At 46.4% G+C, this 19,399-nt stretch overlaps 1 protein-coding gene across 3 annotated transcripts in view; it reads right to left on the reverse strand.

Annotated features, from left to right (window-relative positions):
• Positions 1-5,356: 5,356 nt before the first annotated feature.
• The window catches only part of CHST11 (carbohydrate sulfotransferase 11), a 248,251-nt gene continuing 234,208 nt past the window's right edge, over positions 5,357-19,399 (reverse strand). For all 3 annotated transcript variants that reach the window (XM_006914525.2, XM_015591432.2, XM_025048716.1), the window contains exon 3: positions 5,357-6,598. In XM_006914525.2, the coding sequence (XP_006914587.1) occupies positions 5,744-6,598 (855 nt within the window). In that variant the 3' untranslated portion in view covers positions 5,357-5,743. The remainder of the gene's footprint in view (positions 6,599-19,399) is intronic.

Genomic DNA, 19,399 nt, shown 5'->3' on the forward strand with positions numbered 1-19,399 from the left:
GAATTGTACCCCAGGAGGGATTTCCCCAGAGTTCTGTCCTCCATCAAGCCTTCAAGTTTCTGCCCCTTACTTCATGTCTCAAATGCATTCTTGGCCAACAGGGCCTGGTCTTTATGGATATCATCTTGTGAGAAAATATTTGAAATCACTCTGGGGCTTACATCTACCATTATTAAGAATTATTTGAATATCAAATATGTAGGAAAGACATAACTTGAGAAAGGTAAGCTCTTCCCAAGAAAGGACACTCTGGCACTGTATACTAATCATTCTGGCCGGTGCTATTTTTGTCTAGTTGGTGGAGCATCAATAATAAACTCACCCTGGCCTGACCCTGGCAATGTAGACCACAGGTTCCTTGATATCTGTAGCTTGCTCTGCAGTGTCAGAGAGCCGGCACCTGTGACACCATCAGAAATACTGACTGATGAGCTGGCTACTGACGAGAGGGATTTCAGTCTTACTCTAAGGGAAGTAAACGAAGACTGGGGAAGACTCGATTGTGTTCTTGTCCAGCCTCACTTCACACTGACATTTACAATGTCCCAAATAAGACAGAGACAGGCCATGACAAAGTTATATCTACTGACTGTATGAAAGAGGAAGTACATTTTCCATTAATTTAAGACAGCTAAGCTCCATGGTCTGGATGTTTCCTAACCCTATGGGACCAGAGCAAAGACAGTGATGACACCAAGAATGGGTGGGAGCCAGGCCACTGGTGATGAGAACTAGTTGGTGACTGGACATTATAAACCATGTCTGGTATGGTTGAAATATGGAATATACTTTCTAATCCAATATTCTCATGTAAAGATGTTTAGATAATACATTTTAAGAAATTAGAATACAATAAAATAGAGGAACAACTTTGAGTATGATTTCTTCTGTAGCAAAATATAAATCGATCAATCATTTTTATCAATAAAGGTAAAAAAATGTCCATTAATGGAGCTGAAAGAAGCTATATGGGGCATCAGAAAAGGAATAGATTTAAAATTGGGAAATTGGGGCTTGAAGAACAGGACTGCAACTTGTAGGCTGTGGGACAGTCATTCAGAGAGGCGTGTCGTTCAGTGCCAAAAGCACGGGATTCTGAAGGCGCGTCAGCCCAGGTTTGAATACTGCCACTGTCACCAAAGCCATTTAACCCTTTGGTGCCTCTGTTTTCTTATTTTTCACATCGGTGGTAGAACTGCGTGATCATGGTGGGTCCTCCATCACGTCTCTCTACAAAGAGTTTACAGATGAGATGGAATGAAGAAACCTCCCATTCATCCACTAAACAGAGAGGGTTTGGATCTGTGGTGGTCTTCACCATGGCCGAGCCTGCCAATGGGGTCGGCATCTGTCTTTCTCCATTCTTTGATGCACACGGGCAGGACCCCCCACATGCCAAGGAGCACGGCCCGCCCCACCCCTACAGTCTTTTGCCAGTGAGCCATGAACAAACCATACACACAGAGAAGCATCTTTTTTCCCTTCAATTTAATTGAAGTTACTTAGAAAAATAATCAGGCTTGAATGGCTTTTCCTGGAGGAGGGTTCATGAACATTTTACGCTTTCGTTGGCAATGTGGAATTCAGCTTTCTTGAACAGTACAGTAAGATACAGGGAGAGTTTTCTACAACAAGCCCTCTACTGCATACAAATATGTAAAAAAAAAAAAAAAAATCACTCCCCAGAGATGTTAAATTATATGTCCATATGACATACTGAGCATGCTCATAAGAAAATAGTACGGGCAGCCCCTTCTGTACCTGACAAAGAGCAGCAGACTGAAATTGGCCTGCTAACGGCCAACAGTCAGCTGGTTGTAGAAGGTCCTGTCGCCTGTTCATAAGGTCCCGTTAGTTGTGATGGACATGACTGGAGGAAATGCTGGTTGTGGGAACTTAGGAGAGCAATGAGGTCAGTCCTGCTGACGTAAGGGTGGGCAAGAAAGGGATTCTTTGCACCGATCGTGGCAGCTCGATTGTGTATGTGTAGGGGAGGGCTGGGCTGAGAGAGATGAACTCTGAGCACTAGCCGCCAAAGGCAGAGTCCCTTGGCTTCTTGCCAGGTTAGAACAGGGACTCGTGCAATTCTTACCTCAGCACTGGTCCAGACCCCTCTAGCTAAGTGTGCTGGGGACTTGCTTTGGTTCTGGGGACTTTCTACTAGCAAGATTCACACCCTTGGGTCTCCATGCTTTTGCCACCAGGAGGACTGGTCCGACTGAAGTTTTTACTGCTCACCTGTGGCATTCAAGCAAGCAGGAAGGGAAATCTCACCTGGTGGACAGGTAAGAAGGAAGGTCCCCTCTGAGACACCACAGGTCAGCGGACTGCCTTTCTTCCCAGACCAGCTGGGAGGCAGAGAGGGGGCGTCTAGAGAAGCTGCAGGAATTCAAATCTTGTGGCTAATATTCTAGAGTTTTCCAAACCAAAAGGATAAGGTAAAAAGAAATGTCCTTGTAAATACTACCCTGACTGTACCTGGTTTTGAAAACACAGCAGCATCCTTGAAAAGTGGCTCGGAGATGGGACATCTGCCTGTACTTTTCTCCGGCTAAGCATGCGATAGAAAGTGTTTTCAAAGTTTTCTTTAAAAAAACATGAACTTCTGTTTCCCAGGAACATTTTCACCCATAGGTTCTTTTTAACCAAGGACACGGAATACTTTGTATATTCTGCAAAACGGTCAAATCAATTAAAAAAATTGTTTATACCATTAGAAAATAAACTATGAATAGGCAACAAAACATGAGAAGCACTCATACTGCAGAATCACACTGATGTATCATCCCCTGAGGGACAATCTTTCTCACTTGAGAGAAAACGAATGAAAGAAGACGATCTGCACACAGCGCTGAGCTCGCTCGCATAGCTGATCAAAGATGGACACGGGAATGCAAAGCCCAGGAACACCGAATTTTCATTTTAAAACCGAAAAGCACACAGTGAACAATTCCAGGCTATGGAATTGAAGAAGCGCTCAAGGGTTGAGCTCACTCTGCTTGCATTGAGCAACATAAGGCTTGAGGAGTAGGGGGACCTCTGTGGCCCTGTGTCCCATCTGCACGCCCCCCGGCTTCCTCCCGTCCACACCACCCAAGACTTTCCTCCACTCTGCTTAGGAGAGATGGAATCGTTGCTCGTGGTAGTATCCGAGATGAGAACCATTGCACGTAAGGAAAAGTTCAATTCATTTGATAAAGTACCTCTGCTGCTGTAAACCAGATGGACACTGCGGTACTCTTTCATTTTTTGTTTTGTTTTTGTTTTTTGCGGGGGGGGGGGCAAGAAAAGCAGTTTTATTCCTTGAAGACCTCAGAAGTGCTAAATCAGTCTAACCAAAGTATGCTCTGCGGACCACTAGCTCTGTGACATGACCTGCAAAATAGGGTATCCTGCTCACGGAAGTTCGGGAAATGCTACCGACTCCATAAACTCTTGGGGGTTCACAACGCACGGCACACATTCAAGGTTCTGAGAAGTCCTGCAGAAAGGAAACCGACTTAACTTTGTTTGCCAAGGACCCGTGACTGCAAAACTCTTATTTTGCACCACGCGAACTTGACACTCCCTAGAATCTTTGTCCTGTAAAGCACATATTAAAATAGGCTGGACAACCTGTTTCACTAGCAGAAGCCCTATTTCTGAGGACAATGTCCCCTGCCTGAAAATAGGATCCACACTCCCAATTCCAGGGACAGCTGAAGACTGTCACTATACTTGGTAAAACATGTGTAATTATCTCTTCGTCAAGGGTAACGGCGCTGTGCCCTTCACGAGGGGAAAGAGCTTGGAAGAAGGTATACATTTATAAATAGCTTCGACCGCCTTCTCCAGTGCCCACCTCACTCACATTCAGTAAAATAATTTTCTCTGTGAGATGTGGCAGCTGCCGCTCATCGAGCTGTCTCTGAGCTTTACCATACAATTTTAATAGTTTCTGTGAATAAATTATTCATTTTTTTTTGTTTGTTTTAGAATACTCTTCTCCCCCCTTGGCTATATACTGCATCAAAAACAAAACAAAAAGCAAAACTTACCCATACCCCCTCCCACCCCACCCCCTATTATTAGAACTATCATTATTATTATTATATACAGTATATGCTACCAACTCATTCACTAGCTGTAAGAGGGATGTGGCTCAAACTTCAGCCGAGGCATTGGAAATGCTGGAAATGAGAAGCGTGTGCAGGTATTAATTAGCGAAGAACAGGAAGTGGATGTTTTCAGCCTTCCAGAAGAAAGGGGGCATGGACATCATCGCAGAAGGCTGTCCTTGCTGCTCATGCATGGCAGAGTCACAAAGGTGCCGCATGGTCTCAGCCTTGGGAGGACTTGGTGGGGAGAGGGGTGGCGGGCGGTCCGCATGTGCGTGTGTGTACCAATAGTCCACTTCTCGTAACCTTCATGGGGGGTAGAAACGCCAGACCACTGCGATCCCCGAGGGTAGGGATCCTGCCACAGCATGTCACTCTTCTACATGACAAGAGGAGAAAACAACACTTCTGCATGGAGATGTGGCTGCTGGACTGGCGAAGACAGGAGGCGGCACGGCACACAGCGGAGTTCTCCTTCCTCACCCAAAGCAGACAGCACTAATCGCTCACAGCACTCGTCTATGCGGCGGCGGCTAAATCTGTTCTCGGGCTTGAAGGCAGACATTACCAATAAATAGGAGTGGGCACATGATTGGAAACATTTTTGTCCTCTCTTGTGTTGGGCACTGAGCTTGGATTACTCACCAAGTTAAGTGACCTGCTCCAAGCACGTGGTTTTCAAATCTGGGCCACAGAAAAATCCAAATTTGTAGGGGTCATGGACCTTCTGCTTATGAAGAGTCCAAACCTCATGTTAAGTTTGAAATATCGGGGAGTTAAAAAAAATATTAGGGGTTTGCTAATTGCCAAGCTAGATGCTCTGTGTCCATGTAAAGCTTCTTGAGGGCTGAGACTATTGGTTTTGTTCAATGCTCTACCCACAGGGCCTAGAATAAATACTTGTCAACTATAAAGCAACAGCCACTTCGCGTTCATCACAACTGGCACTGCCAGTTAAAAATTTCCTTAAAAAAGCCTATTCTATCAGATTACTAATTCTGGTAGGGAAAAAAAGCTACAATCAGCTCTCTTCTTGGCTTAGGGAAAAAAAAAAAATCACATTTCTTCAGTGCAAGGGATTTTCGGTTGATTAGAAATCGGTTTAGAATTAGGCCCTTGCAGAGGTACCTCTTTCTATTTCTTTCCAGCAGAATTTCAAGCATGGTGGCATCAGTACACATCTCAAAGGCTGTTATCCCACAGTGACTCCATGAGTTCTGAGAAGAACATTCACACCCCCAAATGAGCTACAGCAAGCACAGAGTGAAACATAGATTTCTTCTGCGAAGACATGAGAGTTTTGCTGCCACAAAAAGAAATCTATACAGAGAGCATGTTTAAATAACTATAAATAATATTAATTAGAATTTATGGAATGCACAATTCATGGAATTCACCAGAACACAAGGAAACCTTTGAGACAGTGTTGCAGGGTTCACGTCTAAAACCGAGGACACCCACCCTCTTCCCCTGCAAAATCAGCTGTCCTTCCCTACTAAGGATTTTAAATAATTCTCACTATGCTGCTTGCAGCATCATCCCCAAAGAAATATTAATTTACAAAATAACCCAATATCCATATAATTCTTTTGACAAATAAAAATCTTAAATTAAAAAGCATGATTCTCTCCCTCTCCCCACCCCCTTTATTCCAATTTCAGGTAGCTTGGCACTGAGTAATTGAACATTAAAAAATCGAGTTTGTACACTTCGTACAGCTGCGTTTGGTGCGCTGAGCTGATGTTCTGGAAGAACTCTGTGGTCATTTCATCAGTAGTTCTTGTGGACTTGGCATAGGTGGGGAACTTCAGGTAGCTGCCCACGCCTGCCAGCTGCAGGACGTAATTAGAATCCTCCTCCAGCGTCTCGTACTTGCCCACGAGGTCGTAGTGGATGAGGCACGGGTGGCAGAGCGAGTAGACGGTTTGCCAGTGTTCGTTGAAGGGCTCCTCGCGCTGGGTGTGCGGGTCGATGAGATAGGCCACGAACTCCTCGAACTTGACGTCGTCGCCTTTGCGCAGGGCCTCCTGGGTGGCGTTCTTCCGCTGGCGCTTGATGATTTTGGTGCCGTAGCGCTTGTGGAAGGAGGTGTTGTACTTCTGGGTGAACTTGTTGCGGTAGGCGGACACCAGCCTCTCGAAGGGCTCGCGGACGAACAGGAACTTCATGTAGCTTTTCAAGCGGTGGTTGATTTCTGGGATGCTGTACTGGTTCAGGGTCTTCAGGTTGGCGGACACGTGGGCCTCGTTGGCTGGGATCTCCATGGGGTCGCTGTACTTGCCCCGCCCGGTCAGGACCATCATGAGCCGCTTCCAGTTGGTGCAGGCCACCTTGGGCACGTAGCAGTAGATGAGCTCGTGGTCCTCGTCCACCACCAGGTGCTTCAGGTCGTTGGGGGTCAGCACCCGCCGCTTGCGGCTCGTGGCGCTGTTGGCCCTGCACGTATCCGTGACCTGGTCCCGCCTCATCTGGTGCAGGACAGCGGTGTTGGAGAGCTCCAGCTGCAGAGGGGACACAAGCGGAATAAGAACTCAGTACTCCTGTGTGGGATATTTCCGCTTGGCCACATCCATAGGCATGATGGCCAACGCAGGCCACCAAGGCAGCCGGCTGACAACTAAATGGCCTGAGTCTCCATTTCTAATTCCCCATCAGCTGTCTCAATTACCATTGTTCTTCGTCCCACCATCCTCCCCTTGTAGCGTAATGATCAATTCTGTAACTATCCGCCACCCTCTACTTGCCTGGCATTGTACTAGAGCAACATACGGGCAGTTTTTCTTTTCTCTGTACAACCAACTTGAACTGTCGTTGATTTATTTAACGATATCAAGTACCTGCTATTGTGCCGGACAACGTGCGGCCAGGCACTGGGGATACAGTAATAAAAAATAGTACAGTGAAGCAATTGCCCTCATGGAACTTCCAGTCTAGCTGGGAAGAAAGAGGGAAGGGAGGCTCAGAGAGGTTAAGTTACTAGCTTAAGAGCATATAGTGAGCAAGAGACAGAGCCAGTATTCGAACTGAGGTCTGCTGGGCAACCAGAGCTGCCCACTCTCCACTCTCCTCTGACGTCCAATACCCCATCTTCCTGAAGTAGGAAGAAAGCATGGAGGTCTGGCATTCGATCGATCTATCTTAAAGCGAGGGGAGCCAGTTTTTCCACGAGCCTAGCATTATGGACATCTGTTGCTTTTTTTGCGTCCTCTGGTATCAGTGCCTTGATTTTTCTGTGGAAACCCATTCTCCATTCTCAGTTCCCTTTCCTCTCAAACTGCTGAGCTGTGAGAATGGCAGCCTGGAGCTTGGCTGGGAAGGGAGGGGAAGCTGGGAAGGGAGGGGGAGACTGGGAATGAAGGACACCGAGGAAAGATGAGCAGAAAGACAGAGGGACGTATTCCCAGTGACATCATCTGAACGCCTAGCTCTAAACGTTGTTGAAACCAGACCCCCAGCTCCTGGGCTTTTGTTACATGAGTTAATACATTTGCTTTAGGCAGTCGGAGTCTGGATTATATCGTTTGCAACCCAAAGAGTTGGACATTTGCCTGTATTGTCTTTGAGCTTTTCCTCTCCGCCATATTCATCCACTGATCCATCTATTCAAATGTGTGTGCAGACCTCACGATGTACAGGGCACTCTGCTCAGCACCACTGGGAGATACAACCTTTACCTCAAGCTCACAGTCTAGGAGGCACCAGGCCAGAAAGCTGACGGCCTCAACAGGGGCCAAAGGGAGGTCGTGTGTGCTGCTCTAAGTTTTAGGAGCAAAAATTCTTGCCCAAAGGCCATTTGCTCCCAGTCTGAACCAGTCCTCACAGTCCACGTAGAATAGGAAGCAAAACCACAGTGGCTTGGCGTGTTGCTGTCTTGGTGTCCAACACCCAGAGGCTCAGAGACTTTTATGAACTGGTGACACCGTATTATTTTTGGCTTAATGCCATGCCTCCATCTACCCTCCTGAATGTGCGATGTGGCTCTTCTTTTAAATGTAGAAAAAAATTAACATTAATTACGGTGAAAGGTATAGAGAAACCGGGCCTCCAGGGCTATGGGATCGCCACTCTGGGGCTGCGGGTGACACGGTGCCTTGGTTGCCTCCCCATCCAGTCACTCGTCTCTTCGGGTCCCGCACAGCCCAGCACCAACCTACTTTTCCAGCCTCATTCCCACTCCTCCCTCCTAAAGAAGTGAAAGGCTCCAGAGAAACCGATGCTTCACTCTTTTCCCTTTGGGCCCAAACACTCCCATTTGGGATTCTCCCCTGCCCATCTTTGCTCGTCTAAACTCAACAGTCCCTCGAGGCCCAGCGCGCTCCCCTGCCACACGAACGAAAGAATCTTTCCCTCCTCTGAACAACCACCGCACTGAGCATCCTTTATCACACGGCTACCCAGCCTACTTCATGGTTGGTTTCCTCAAGTCTGGTGGCCGCTTGTTTCACAGGGACTTAGAGCCCCAGAGCCACTGCCCCCTCCAGGCCAAACTCTGTGGCAGGATTTGAGTCCTGGGAGTGCAGAGGGATCGGTGAAACCCTTCCCTCCTCCGCCCCAAACCACCTGCATAGAGCCAAGGGCCTGGGTGTGACCCAAGGAGCTGTGTTTCCAACTCTGAACCACAATCTGTATAATTCATGCTGAAATGTGCACAGGGCAACTGGAATGGGCCTAAATTAGGAACACTGGTGAGTTACCGGGGACCTGAGGAATATCCTGGTGGCTACTGGCAAGAAGTCATTACACCCTGCATTAGAGCTCTGTGACTGCCTCCCCTCACGGTCCCCACGATGACGATGACGGTAACGATGGTGATGGGGATGATGAGACAGTAGGAGACACAACAGCCAGCAGGAGCCACTCCGTGCGAGGCACCTTCATAAGTTATTTGAATACATTCTCTCTCATCTGCCCAGCAATTCTCTGAACTAGATGCCATCACCAATGGAAATTTCCACGCTCAAGGGGAAGGGAGCAAACCAAGAGAGAGAGCCAGTGGTTTGAAAAGTCCGTGGGTGAACACTGTCACTCTTCCCATCACGAAGCAGAGTCTATTTCTTCAGCCCCTTGACTCCAGCTGGCTGGGACTGGCTCTGACTAGTAGAATGTGGCCGAAGCGATGATGAGCAAGTTCTGGGGTCTATTATGAGTCTCGGGTTCCCACACTTTGCTCTCCTGGCACGCCGCCAGACTTCATACCACGCTGCCGTCAGCGTTCTCCCCGCCGAATGTAAGTATTACGAAGGAAAGACTTCGTCTTCCCATGGCTATGTCTCCAGTGCTCACACAAGTGCCAGTCACACGGTAGATGCTCAGTATTTGTCGAGCAAATGACTGAATCTGTTAATAATGTCTACACCCTAGATCCTTCATAGGGTGCCTTGCCGACACCTTAATTTTGGACTTCTAGCCTCCAGAACTGTGAGAAAATACATTTCTGTGGCTTTTTAAAAAGTAGTTTCAAGTATACAGTGCATTGGTTAGACATTTATGTAGTTTATGAAACGATCCCCCTGACTCCTCTATCTTCCTAAATTTCTGTTGTTTTAAACCACCAGGTCTGTGGTAATTTATTACAGCGGCCCATGGAGATGCAGACAGGAGACGAGCCTTCCGTCTACAACTTTGAGCAAGCTGATCGAAGACTTAAATGTGTCAGAGAAGAAAACATAGACGAGAATACGGCATGTTTACATAGAAGAATACGGAAAGGGTATTAGGGCCTCGGTAAGTAGAAAGGGGATGAGAGGTGACATCAGAAGACTCAGGCTTGATCTCGGGCAAAACCCTTAACTGTCTGAGCTTCCGTTCTCCTATTTGCAAAATGGGGATAGTTAACCCCTACCCGCAGGGGCGTCGAGGAAATTGAACAAGGTATGACGCAGCATTTAGAAAGTAAGGTCAAGTCTAGTTCACAATCTGGACAAAGCACGGTACACAGTAGGTAGTTAATATGTATATATTCGTCTGTGAAAGAAGAAAAAGGAAATCCTAAAAAGAATAGGAATCTCCAAGACAAGTTTCACCTGCTCAGTAATTTTGTTGTTGCAGGCCGGCCGTCGGTCATGGAATTCAATTAATATTGCTTTTGAATAGAAAAACTGACTTTTGTGTTTCCTAGTGGATGTATTTATCACCTGAAGAAGAGCACTCATGCCATTTAAAACACTGAGAACAACAAGAAAAACGAACTGTTCTAAAGGAAATGGAAGGGCCAGGAATGAAAAGGCGCCCATCATTTTAGCCCATTTGAATTGCTAAGGACGATTTTGAAGGTAATACATTGCTAAATGAGCAGAGAAATATGGGGATCTCGCCCCCACCCCTGCCTTCCAGCTCTTTTCAGTGGGAGGCAATTATCTGACCATCTGCATCCCCAGGGAGGTGGCGTGTCAGTTAATACTACACTCAGGACCACGAAACCATGGAAAATGGCAATGACACCACTGAATTGTTACACATCCAGTGGCAGAGACAGAAGATAACTCAGTGGGGCTTCGAAATGCGGTATTTGAGGTTTCTTTCTCTCCCATTTCCTTCTTCTCCACTGCGGCTGAGGTGGCTAATGGTGAACCTGCTGCAATGAGGCACCCACGATTTCCCTCAGGAGGACTCTGGGGTGCAGGTCAAGGGAATAAGCAGATTCTAAAACATGAGACACATCCAGACCCCTCTCGGAGTAAGAAGTTTGCCTGGGCCTCTAGTGTTGGATTTTTTTTTATAAACTATTTCAACTTGTGTTTTTTTTTTTATTTTAACTTTTTGTTTTAAAATAATTTCAGACCAGTGTTGTTTAACTTGCTGAAAATACAATATTACTAAAATATGCACCAATATAAGACTAGGTATAGAAGCACGTGACCAAAACGAATGTAAACGCTGAAATGAACAATATTAAGCCGAGGGATGAGGTAGTTTTGCTGCTTGAACGTGCAGGGAGCTGGCTGCCGCCCTGGGCAGGCCCTTTGTGGTGTGTGTGGCATTACACAAAGTCTTCGTCCTGCACGAGGACTCGATTTCTCCACCACGTTTTGCTTCTAGTTACCGTAAAACCCAGAACCCTGTAACATCGCTTGACCTTTACTCGGTACAAACTCATCATTTACCTATTTTCTGACTCTGCCTATTTTTCATTAAGACAATCAAAATGGACTTACACGGTGCCATTGAGACCAGTACCGAACACATGTGCCATGTTGTCACATGGCAGGGCTAGGTGATCAGAGGTGGCCCTGATACTCTAGATCTGCTTTAACTTTTTCAAAAGGTGATCACCAAAATAAAAGTACAAAATTTATACGGTGCTCATATAGGGCTCCTGACCCTTGGGACTTTTATCTGTGGACCCTTGAGTTTTAGTTTAAGAAACTTGGATTAAGGGGAGCTCCAGAGGGAAGACAGAAATTCTTCACTGTTCTGCCACGATAGGGCAGGAGAGATTTCTGATGGCAGTCCAGGCTCTTCCAGAAATCTGGTTAATAGCACAGATGACATGTTATAAATCTCAGGTAAACAGTGATTTCTGACCTTAAAAAAAACAACACCATGAATCTGGCCGTGTCACTTCCACGCTAGTCCCCAGGCAGGGCTCGCAGGAGCTCTGTGATAGTTAATTACCCTTCAGCAAGTCAGAGGTTCCCCGAGTATCAGTTCAGGAACTAAGCAAGGGACCCACAGCTATGGGACAACCGGAAGACGAGAGTGTGAAGAGGACTCGTTGATGAAGCAGTTTCCTTCCTTGTCACTGGAAGAGGACGCCCACCTTTCCTTGCCACGTGTTATCAGTTTTATGAAGCAGGGGTTTGTTGATCTGGTCATTATCTGAGCTTTGAGATCAATTCTCTGTCTAACTTCACTCCCTTTTTCTACCCCCCCCCCGCCCCGCCCCTTGCTGTTTTTCCTTTCTCAAAGGTATTTGAAGATACCATAACGAAGGGCATACCTGCAGTGCAAAACTGAACTAAGAAAAAGCAAGTATACTATGAGGGCTGTGCTTAAGAATCTCACCTGTAGAATCTTCAGGGGTCGCCTCCCCAACTGACCGAACGCCTATGATACAATTCACCCCCACCTAAAGTCCACAGAACGTTCCAGCACTTACGGAACACTTTCACATACACCATCTCATTAAAGAACCCACTGGAACTTCTCCAGAGCCTACTAAAAGAAGGTTTATATTTAAGGGATATCTTAAATATGTTTCTTATGGGGGGTGGGGGGTTGGGGGCTGGCTACCTCCAGGTATTAATACTTCATGTTAGTGGTTCTCAACCGTCAGCACGCATGGAAATCAGCTGTGGGGCCTGTGAAGACACAGCTGGCTGGGTCCCACCCTGAGCTTCTGGCCTGGTAGGTCAGGGATAGGGCCTGAGAATTTGCATTTCTAGCAAGTTCCCAGGTGTGCTAGATTGCTTGGGCCGCCACAACAAAATACCACATGCTGGGTGGCTTAAACAACAGAAATTTATTTCCTTACAGTTCTAGAAGTATGGGCAGGGTTGGCGTCCTCTGAGGCCTCTCTCTCTGGCTTGTGTGCGTCTGCCTTCTGGCTGCCTCTTCACATGGCTGTCCCTCGGCACACACTGGTGCCTGCTGTCTCTTCCTCTTTTGATAAGGACACCAGTCTTATTCGATTAGGACCTACCTTAATGGCCTTGATTTAATTTAGTCACCTCTTTAAAGGCCCTGTCTCCAAATACAGTTACATTCAAGGATACGGGGGGACTTCACCATTTGACTTTGGCATGGGGGAAACAATTCGGCCCATCACACCAGGTGATGCTGGTGCTGCTGCTCCGGGGACCACACTTTGGGGACCGCAGCATTACACTAGGAGGAAATGTCTTTCCTCCATTCATAGCTAGTCTTAATTATAGAACACAGACCCAGGTTCATCATCTGCTGCCAGGAGACTCCTAGATCTGCCTCCAGTTCCAGCCTCAACTCCCTTCATCTCCCTTTCATCTCTCAAAAGTATAAATTAGGTCAGAGGAAGGCTGATTCTAGGAAACCGTGAACATGGCTACAGGCTCTGGGCTGTGTCCTGTATTCTCGTTTAGATGTCTATTTTTAATTTGGACATTTTAAAAAGGCAGCTATAATTAGTTTAAGTACCAAATTTAGGGCCTGTTCGAAAAAGTCTTTAAAACTTTACTGTGTTTCATCTTAAGAAGAAGAAAAGCTGGTTTCCCTTAAATTAAAATGTCTTCTGTGGTGTTTACAATTTCTCTTAGACACAAGAAACCAAACAGAAGGAGGAGCAGCCTCCTGGAGAAAAGTGGGAACCCAGAGAAAAAGGTAAATTTGGAGGCACCGAGTGAGGGAGGCTTGGCAAAATTTGCCACTAACGACCATATTAGCTTGGGCCTGGCCTCAGTTTCTACCCGTGAAAATCCTAATACAAAATCCTTTCCGGCATCTCAGATGCATTGCCATCATCCAGCCGATTTTAAAATTAGAGGAGAGGAGAACTCGATGATCTGACTTGCTGTGAGTACGTTATGTTTCTTTCTGGTACAGAAATCCCTAAACTCTCGGGAAAAAAAGGCTAGTCACGAGGAATCACTGAAGAAACCACACCCACAGCAAAAAGAGGCACACATTCGTACTCGCTACCATTTACTGAGCACTTACATCGTTCTGGCCGCTGTTAATCCTCGCACTCCAGGAGACAGATACCGTCAGCATTGCCAACTCACAGATGAGGAAACCGAGGGTCAGGGAGAATAAGTAACTGGCTCAAGATCAAGGAGCTAGAAACTGGGGCTGGGGTTGAAATCCAGGTAGCCCGTGTTCTGAGACCCTGCGCTGTGTAGGCCCCCCAGGGTCTACACACCCACCTGGGAGTCACCAGCTCCAGGGCAGCCACTAGAGTCCTGGGTCTCAACCCTGGCCACTCACTGGGATCACAGGGGAACTTTATTTTTTTATTTTACTTTATTTTATTTTTTGTTAGTTTTTATGAGCTTTTATTTCAGGCATCTCAGATCAAACAAATCCAGTAATCTTAGAAATCAAGTTATTATTTTAATTTTATTTGAAATGAGGCACCACCTATTTGGGCTTTTCTTGAGAAGCTATTTATGAAATATCACATTGTTGACGTAAGAATTACAGAATTGGAAATGGATCCCTAGGCCAGGAGTCCCACCTGTGTTAAAGGCCCCAGAAGCTCCGGTCAGATCCCAGTAATACCATGCATTGTAAAAATCACAGCAGAGCTTTCAACACCGCTGAGGCCTGGACCCCACCTCCGAGATCTGATGTACTTGCTTTGAGTGTGGTCAGCTCCCCGGGAATTCCAAAGCTGCCCAGGTGGGGACCACGGCCTTAGAGGCTCCAATGTCAGCAGCTATAAACTAACGCACAGACTGTGGTCTTAGGTGAGTTTTACCTCACTGGTCCTCAGATTTAAGGAAGTGGCTTTCCATTCTGCAGGGCCAAAGGTCAAAGGTCTCTACGGCCACAGCTCTCAGACCTCTTTGGGTGTGTCTGTAGGGGACCACTAGGAATTTTACAATGCTTAAAATAAACTTACATGTTTAGAAAAGGAGAAAAATATTGGGCCTTTAAAGAAATAATCTGGTCTGAATCTGTTGCAAAATTTACAGGGTTTAGGGAAGAAGGGATTCTATGTTAGCTAACATGAACCTTGCCAGGAAAATTGGTTTCTTAAGAGTTCAACTTGTCACTAGGGAAACACCTGTGTGACTGCAAAGACAGAATGAGTCGCTGCAAAAGCTCTTCCTGCATTTGCAAAGCAAAAGGAAGGATAAGGTGCAATGATGGGAAGCATTTCGAGCCCTAGAAGGTGAGGCAGGGGTGCAGGAGATGCTGATGACTGAGGGCCCGGCACTGATCGGGATCAGCTGACCAGGCTATGGCTGAGCTAAGGCCCTGAGCTGCATTTTCAGCTTAGGAGCTCCGTGGGCAGAAACAAGTGAGTAGACCCTTGTTTCAAGCTTGTGGTTAAAGTACTTCTTTTGTATGCGGGGCTTAAATTTGGTGACCTGGGTTAGGGTCACACATTTCAATGCCCTCTAGGCCACTTGAAGCTGAGAGATGCTACTCACTTAAAATCTAACCATGCTGTCATGGTCTTTCAAGATGTTTCAATTTCTTAAGAGAAGCCAGAAAACCAGATTCCATATGTAATCTCTACATTCTTAAATGTTAGCAACAATTTAAAAAAACAAACAAACATGCTTTTTAATGGCGTGGGCCAAACCATACTTGTTTGGGCTGGGTTTGCCTGTGGGCCACCAGTCGGTGCCCTCGTCCAGGCACCTGAAGATAGAAAGGCCGGTAAGGAGGGGCCCTCTTGGAGACAGCTGTTCTGAGGGCCCACTTCCTCCAGCCCAGCTGCCCTGCTCAGTTAACGGAACCAGTAGGCAATTTCGTGGAGGGGAACGGGGTGGAACGGGCCAGACTGCCAGACGTCCAGAATGGAAGCTCACAGCCGGCAGCAGTCATTGACAGAAATCTCCAGAACTTCAGCTCTTTCCACCCAGTTTCCCGACTTCACGTTTCTTTGTAACACTCACCTTCTAACACTCATCACAATGTACGTACTTATTCCGTGTGTCTCTCCTTCCTAGAATGTAAACTCTAGAGAGGGCAGGTAGTTTTCGCTTTTTTGTTCACTCTTGTATCCGCAGTGCCAGGCACATAACTAGACACTCAAAACTTTGTCGAATGAATGAATGAGTGAAGGGATGAAGGAATGCATGCATGAATGAATGACTTGGGATGGTAAGGGCTTTAAAGGCCACAAAACGGCTGATGACGCTGCGTAGGCTTCCTGGTGCCTACACCTGCAGCCGCCCCGAGAGCTCAGCATTAGCCCAGAGGCTGGAGGCCAAGAGAGAGGCAGCTGGGCTCTCAGCGACGGATGGAAATGGGCTCTGGGTGGCTGCGACAGCCTTTGATGAGGTGGGGAAACTGGTACTTTCCCCGCATCTGGCGAGGCCAGGAAACAGGGGGAGGGGAATCTCGAGAGAGGGACCTGGTGCCAAGGGCTGCCCTGCAGGGCTTGGTGTGGGGTGCGTGCTGTCAGGGCGCCCTTTCAGTGCGGCCAGGTGCAGCTGGACAGTCTCATTTCCATGTCGGATCAGCTGTTTGGACTTCCGGAGGCCTGGGCCGGTGCGGGTGGAGGGTGGGGGGAGCAGCGGCACAGGAATAGGGATGGGGCGGCTGCCAAGCTGGACGGGCTTCTGATGAATGGCGGCCCGGAACAGGGACAATGATGGGGAAGGGACACAGCTCCCACACTGCTTGGGAGGTTGGATTTCCTGGGAAATCGGAAATTAGAAGGCGGGCAGAATGTGCATCTGCTGACTGATGCTGACTACTGGCAGGAGGGGGCGGGGCGGGGGTGGAGGTGGGGGGAGTGTTCCTCTGCGCAGCCTCAGACTGTTCACCCCTTTCCCCGCCCAGGCGGCCGACAGGGCCCCACCCCGATTGGCCTCCCAAAGGGTGATGCTCTTCAGAGGCAGGGTGTTAGGGCCCCCCAGCTTCTCCTGCTCTCTCCCTCCTTGGATCAACTCGCTCTGTTGGTTCTCTTTCTGATTCTCTTCCGAGACTCGCCAGAACGTTCCACTACTCTTATTTTGTCCAAATCACTTGACCTCTTCGGTCTTAGTTTCCTCATCTGTAAAATGGGGGCAATAATAGTGTCTCCCTCTCTGGGTTGATTTGAGGACCCGATGAGAGCCACAAGGAAAGCACTAGCGTGGTGTCTGGTACATAGTGAGCACTCGGTCAACTGTGATTCTCATTATAAATATTACAGAGGGTTACTGCATCAGTGGCCGGCAGTAGAGTGAGTGTATTGCTTTGCCTTCCTCTGCCTAACAGCCGTTCTCAATCTTTAGAGTATGTAAGAATCACAGGGAGGGTTTGGTAAAATGTGGACTCCTGAGAAATTCTGACTCAGTGACTCTGGTTGTCCTGGGAACCTGTTCTTGACCGCTGCTGCCAAAAGATTCTCCCAGGCCACCTCCAAAGCTGATGGTCCTGCATCCCATATTGAGAACTGCTGACCGAGCATTGTGTTTACACGTGCTCCGCAGTTAATGTCAAACACATTTGTCATCTGTGCAAAATGCCTGGCTTGTGCCGATTCAATATCTCACTGACATAGGTGACAGATAGAGGCAATTGGAAGCAACTTGGATTGGCAGCTGTTAAGCAAATTGGAGATCTAAAGGGCAATTTTTGAGATATGTAGAGATTAGCTACTAATATCTATCAGCAGACTGTACAGTATGAATGAAATTTCAGAGTAAGTGAACTATGGATCGACAGATACCTAAAAAGGTCAATTTGTTTCTTAATCAAGTAGCACGTTTCAAAAATACCCCATTTCCCTATTGTTCAAAAGGTACGCGTGAGCCATTCCCATGGGCTTTCATTCTGCATGTTGTCTGCTTCCTTCTTTCACAAGGACAGGCTGAGCCAGCTCTGCAGATGAGGCCTCAAGTCCTACTCCCACCCTTGCCTACTCCTCCTCTCCCCCCTCCACAGTCACCAACAAACCTGGGACCCCAAAGGAGCCATTTCCATCACCTCTGCCCAGGCCCCTTTGTCTCAAGCTGCTGCATCCTGATCATAATTACGTTATCAAGAACAATGTGAGTTCAACTCATTTCCCTCCTCCAGGGCTGTTGGGACAGGTCCTGCATATCTCTGTGTCCCAAGTGCTAGGTATTCAGTGACCAATACTAGTAGGACTTTAAAAAAAGGGTGACTGATTAGCTTTGTGCCAGCACATTAATGCCTTTCCAATACTAAGATTTTTCTGTCTGTCTCAGTCTCTTCACTGCCTTTCCCTTTTCCAAGGGTGGCCCACTTGGGAGCTTAATGGAAGGCCATCATTGGGTGCTGTGGGGACAAGTATATCTAAATTCACTAGCTGTTTACTGAGAAATGTCATAAGAACCCGGACCCCTTCTCAGGTCACGTCTAGGGACATACATATACCCACAACAGACCATACGTGATGTCATGGACTTCGACTTGGGGCCCAGAGATGAATAAGACACCCTCAAGTTAATGACATCCGAGGTGCGAATACCCTCTGTTTGTAGGGCTTTCGAGTGATTTCACACCCCTACAGTCCTTGAAACATATCGCTTCAGAGTTGGAAAATACCTCTGTGATCACCTGATACCAGGTTCTGATTTTTCAGATGGCAAAACTGAGGCCCAGGACACAGGGATGGTTTAACATGTGCAAATTGTCGATGTGACACACCACGTGAGCAAAATAAAGAATAGAAATCCTATGATCATATCAACAGATACAGGAAAAGCCTTTGACAAGACAGAGCATCTATTTATGAGTAAAACACTTTAAAATAGGTATAGAAGAAAAGTATATCAACATAATAAAGGCCCCATAGGACAAACCCTCAGCTAACATTAATGATGAAAAACTAAAAACCTTTTCACTAAGATCAGGAACAAGACAAAGCTGTCTGCTATCACCACTATTATTCACTATAATAATGGAAGACCTAGCGAGTGCAATCAAGTAACAGAAAGAAATAAAAGGCATCCAAATAGGAAATGAAGAAGTCAAACTGTCACCATTTGCAGATGACATGATTCTCCGTATGGAAAACCCTAAAGACTCTACTAAAACACTATTAGAAATAATAAACAAATAGATAAAGTTTCAGAATACAAAATCAATGTTCAAAAATTCATAGCATTCTTATATTCTAATAATGAATTGTCAAAAAAAGAAATAAAAAAAAGTCCCTTTTGCAATTGCAACAAAAAGAATAAAACACCTAGAAATGAACCTAACGAAACATGTGAAAGACCTCTACCCTGAAAACTATAAGACACTATTAAAAGAAACTGAAGAAAACACAAAGAAATGGAAAGTTAATCCACGTTCCTAAATTGAAAGAATCAACATAGTTAAAAAGACCTTATTACCTAAAGTATTATACGGATTCAATGCAATTTTCATCAAAATCTCATTTGCAGTTTTTAAAGAAATCATCAGATTTCTTTAAAAAAAATTAACAAAAAATCATCAGATTTGTATGGAAGCACAAAAGACTCTGAATCGCCAAAGCAATCCTGAGAAAAAAGAACAGGCAGGAGGTATCACTCTGCCTGACTTCAAATTATACTATAAAGCGACAATAATCTAAACGGCATGGTATTGACAGAAAAACAGACCAGTGGACCAGAATTGGGAGTCCAGAAGTAAACCCCTGTTTATATGGGCAAATAATTTTCAACAAAGGAGCCAAAAATATACAATGGAGAAAGGAAAGCCTCTTCAATAAA

This window comes from Pteropus alecto, unplaced genomic scaffold (genome assembly GCF_000325575.1).
Source record: "Pteropus alecto unplaced genomic scaffold, ASM32557v1 scaffold94, whole genome shotgun sequence".
Classification (NCBI taxonomy): Eukaryota; Metazoa; Chordata; class Mammalia; order Chiroptera; family Pteropodidae; genus Pteropus; species Pteropus alecto.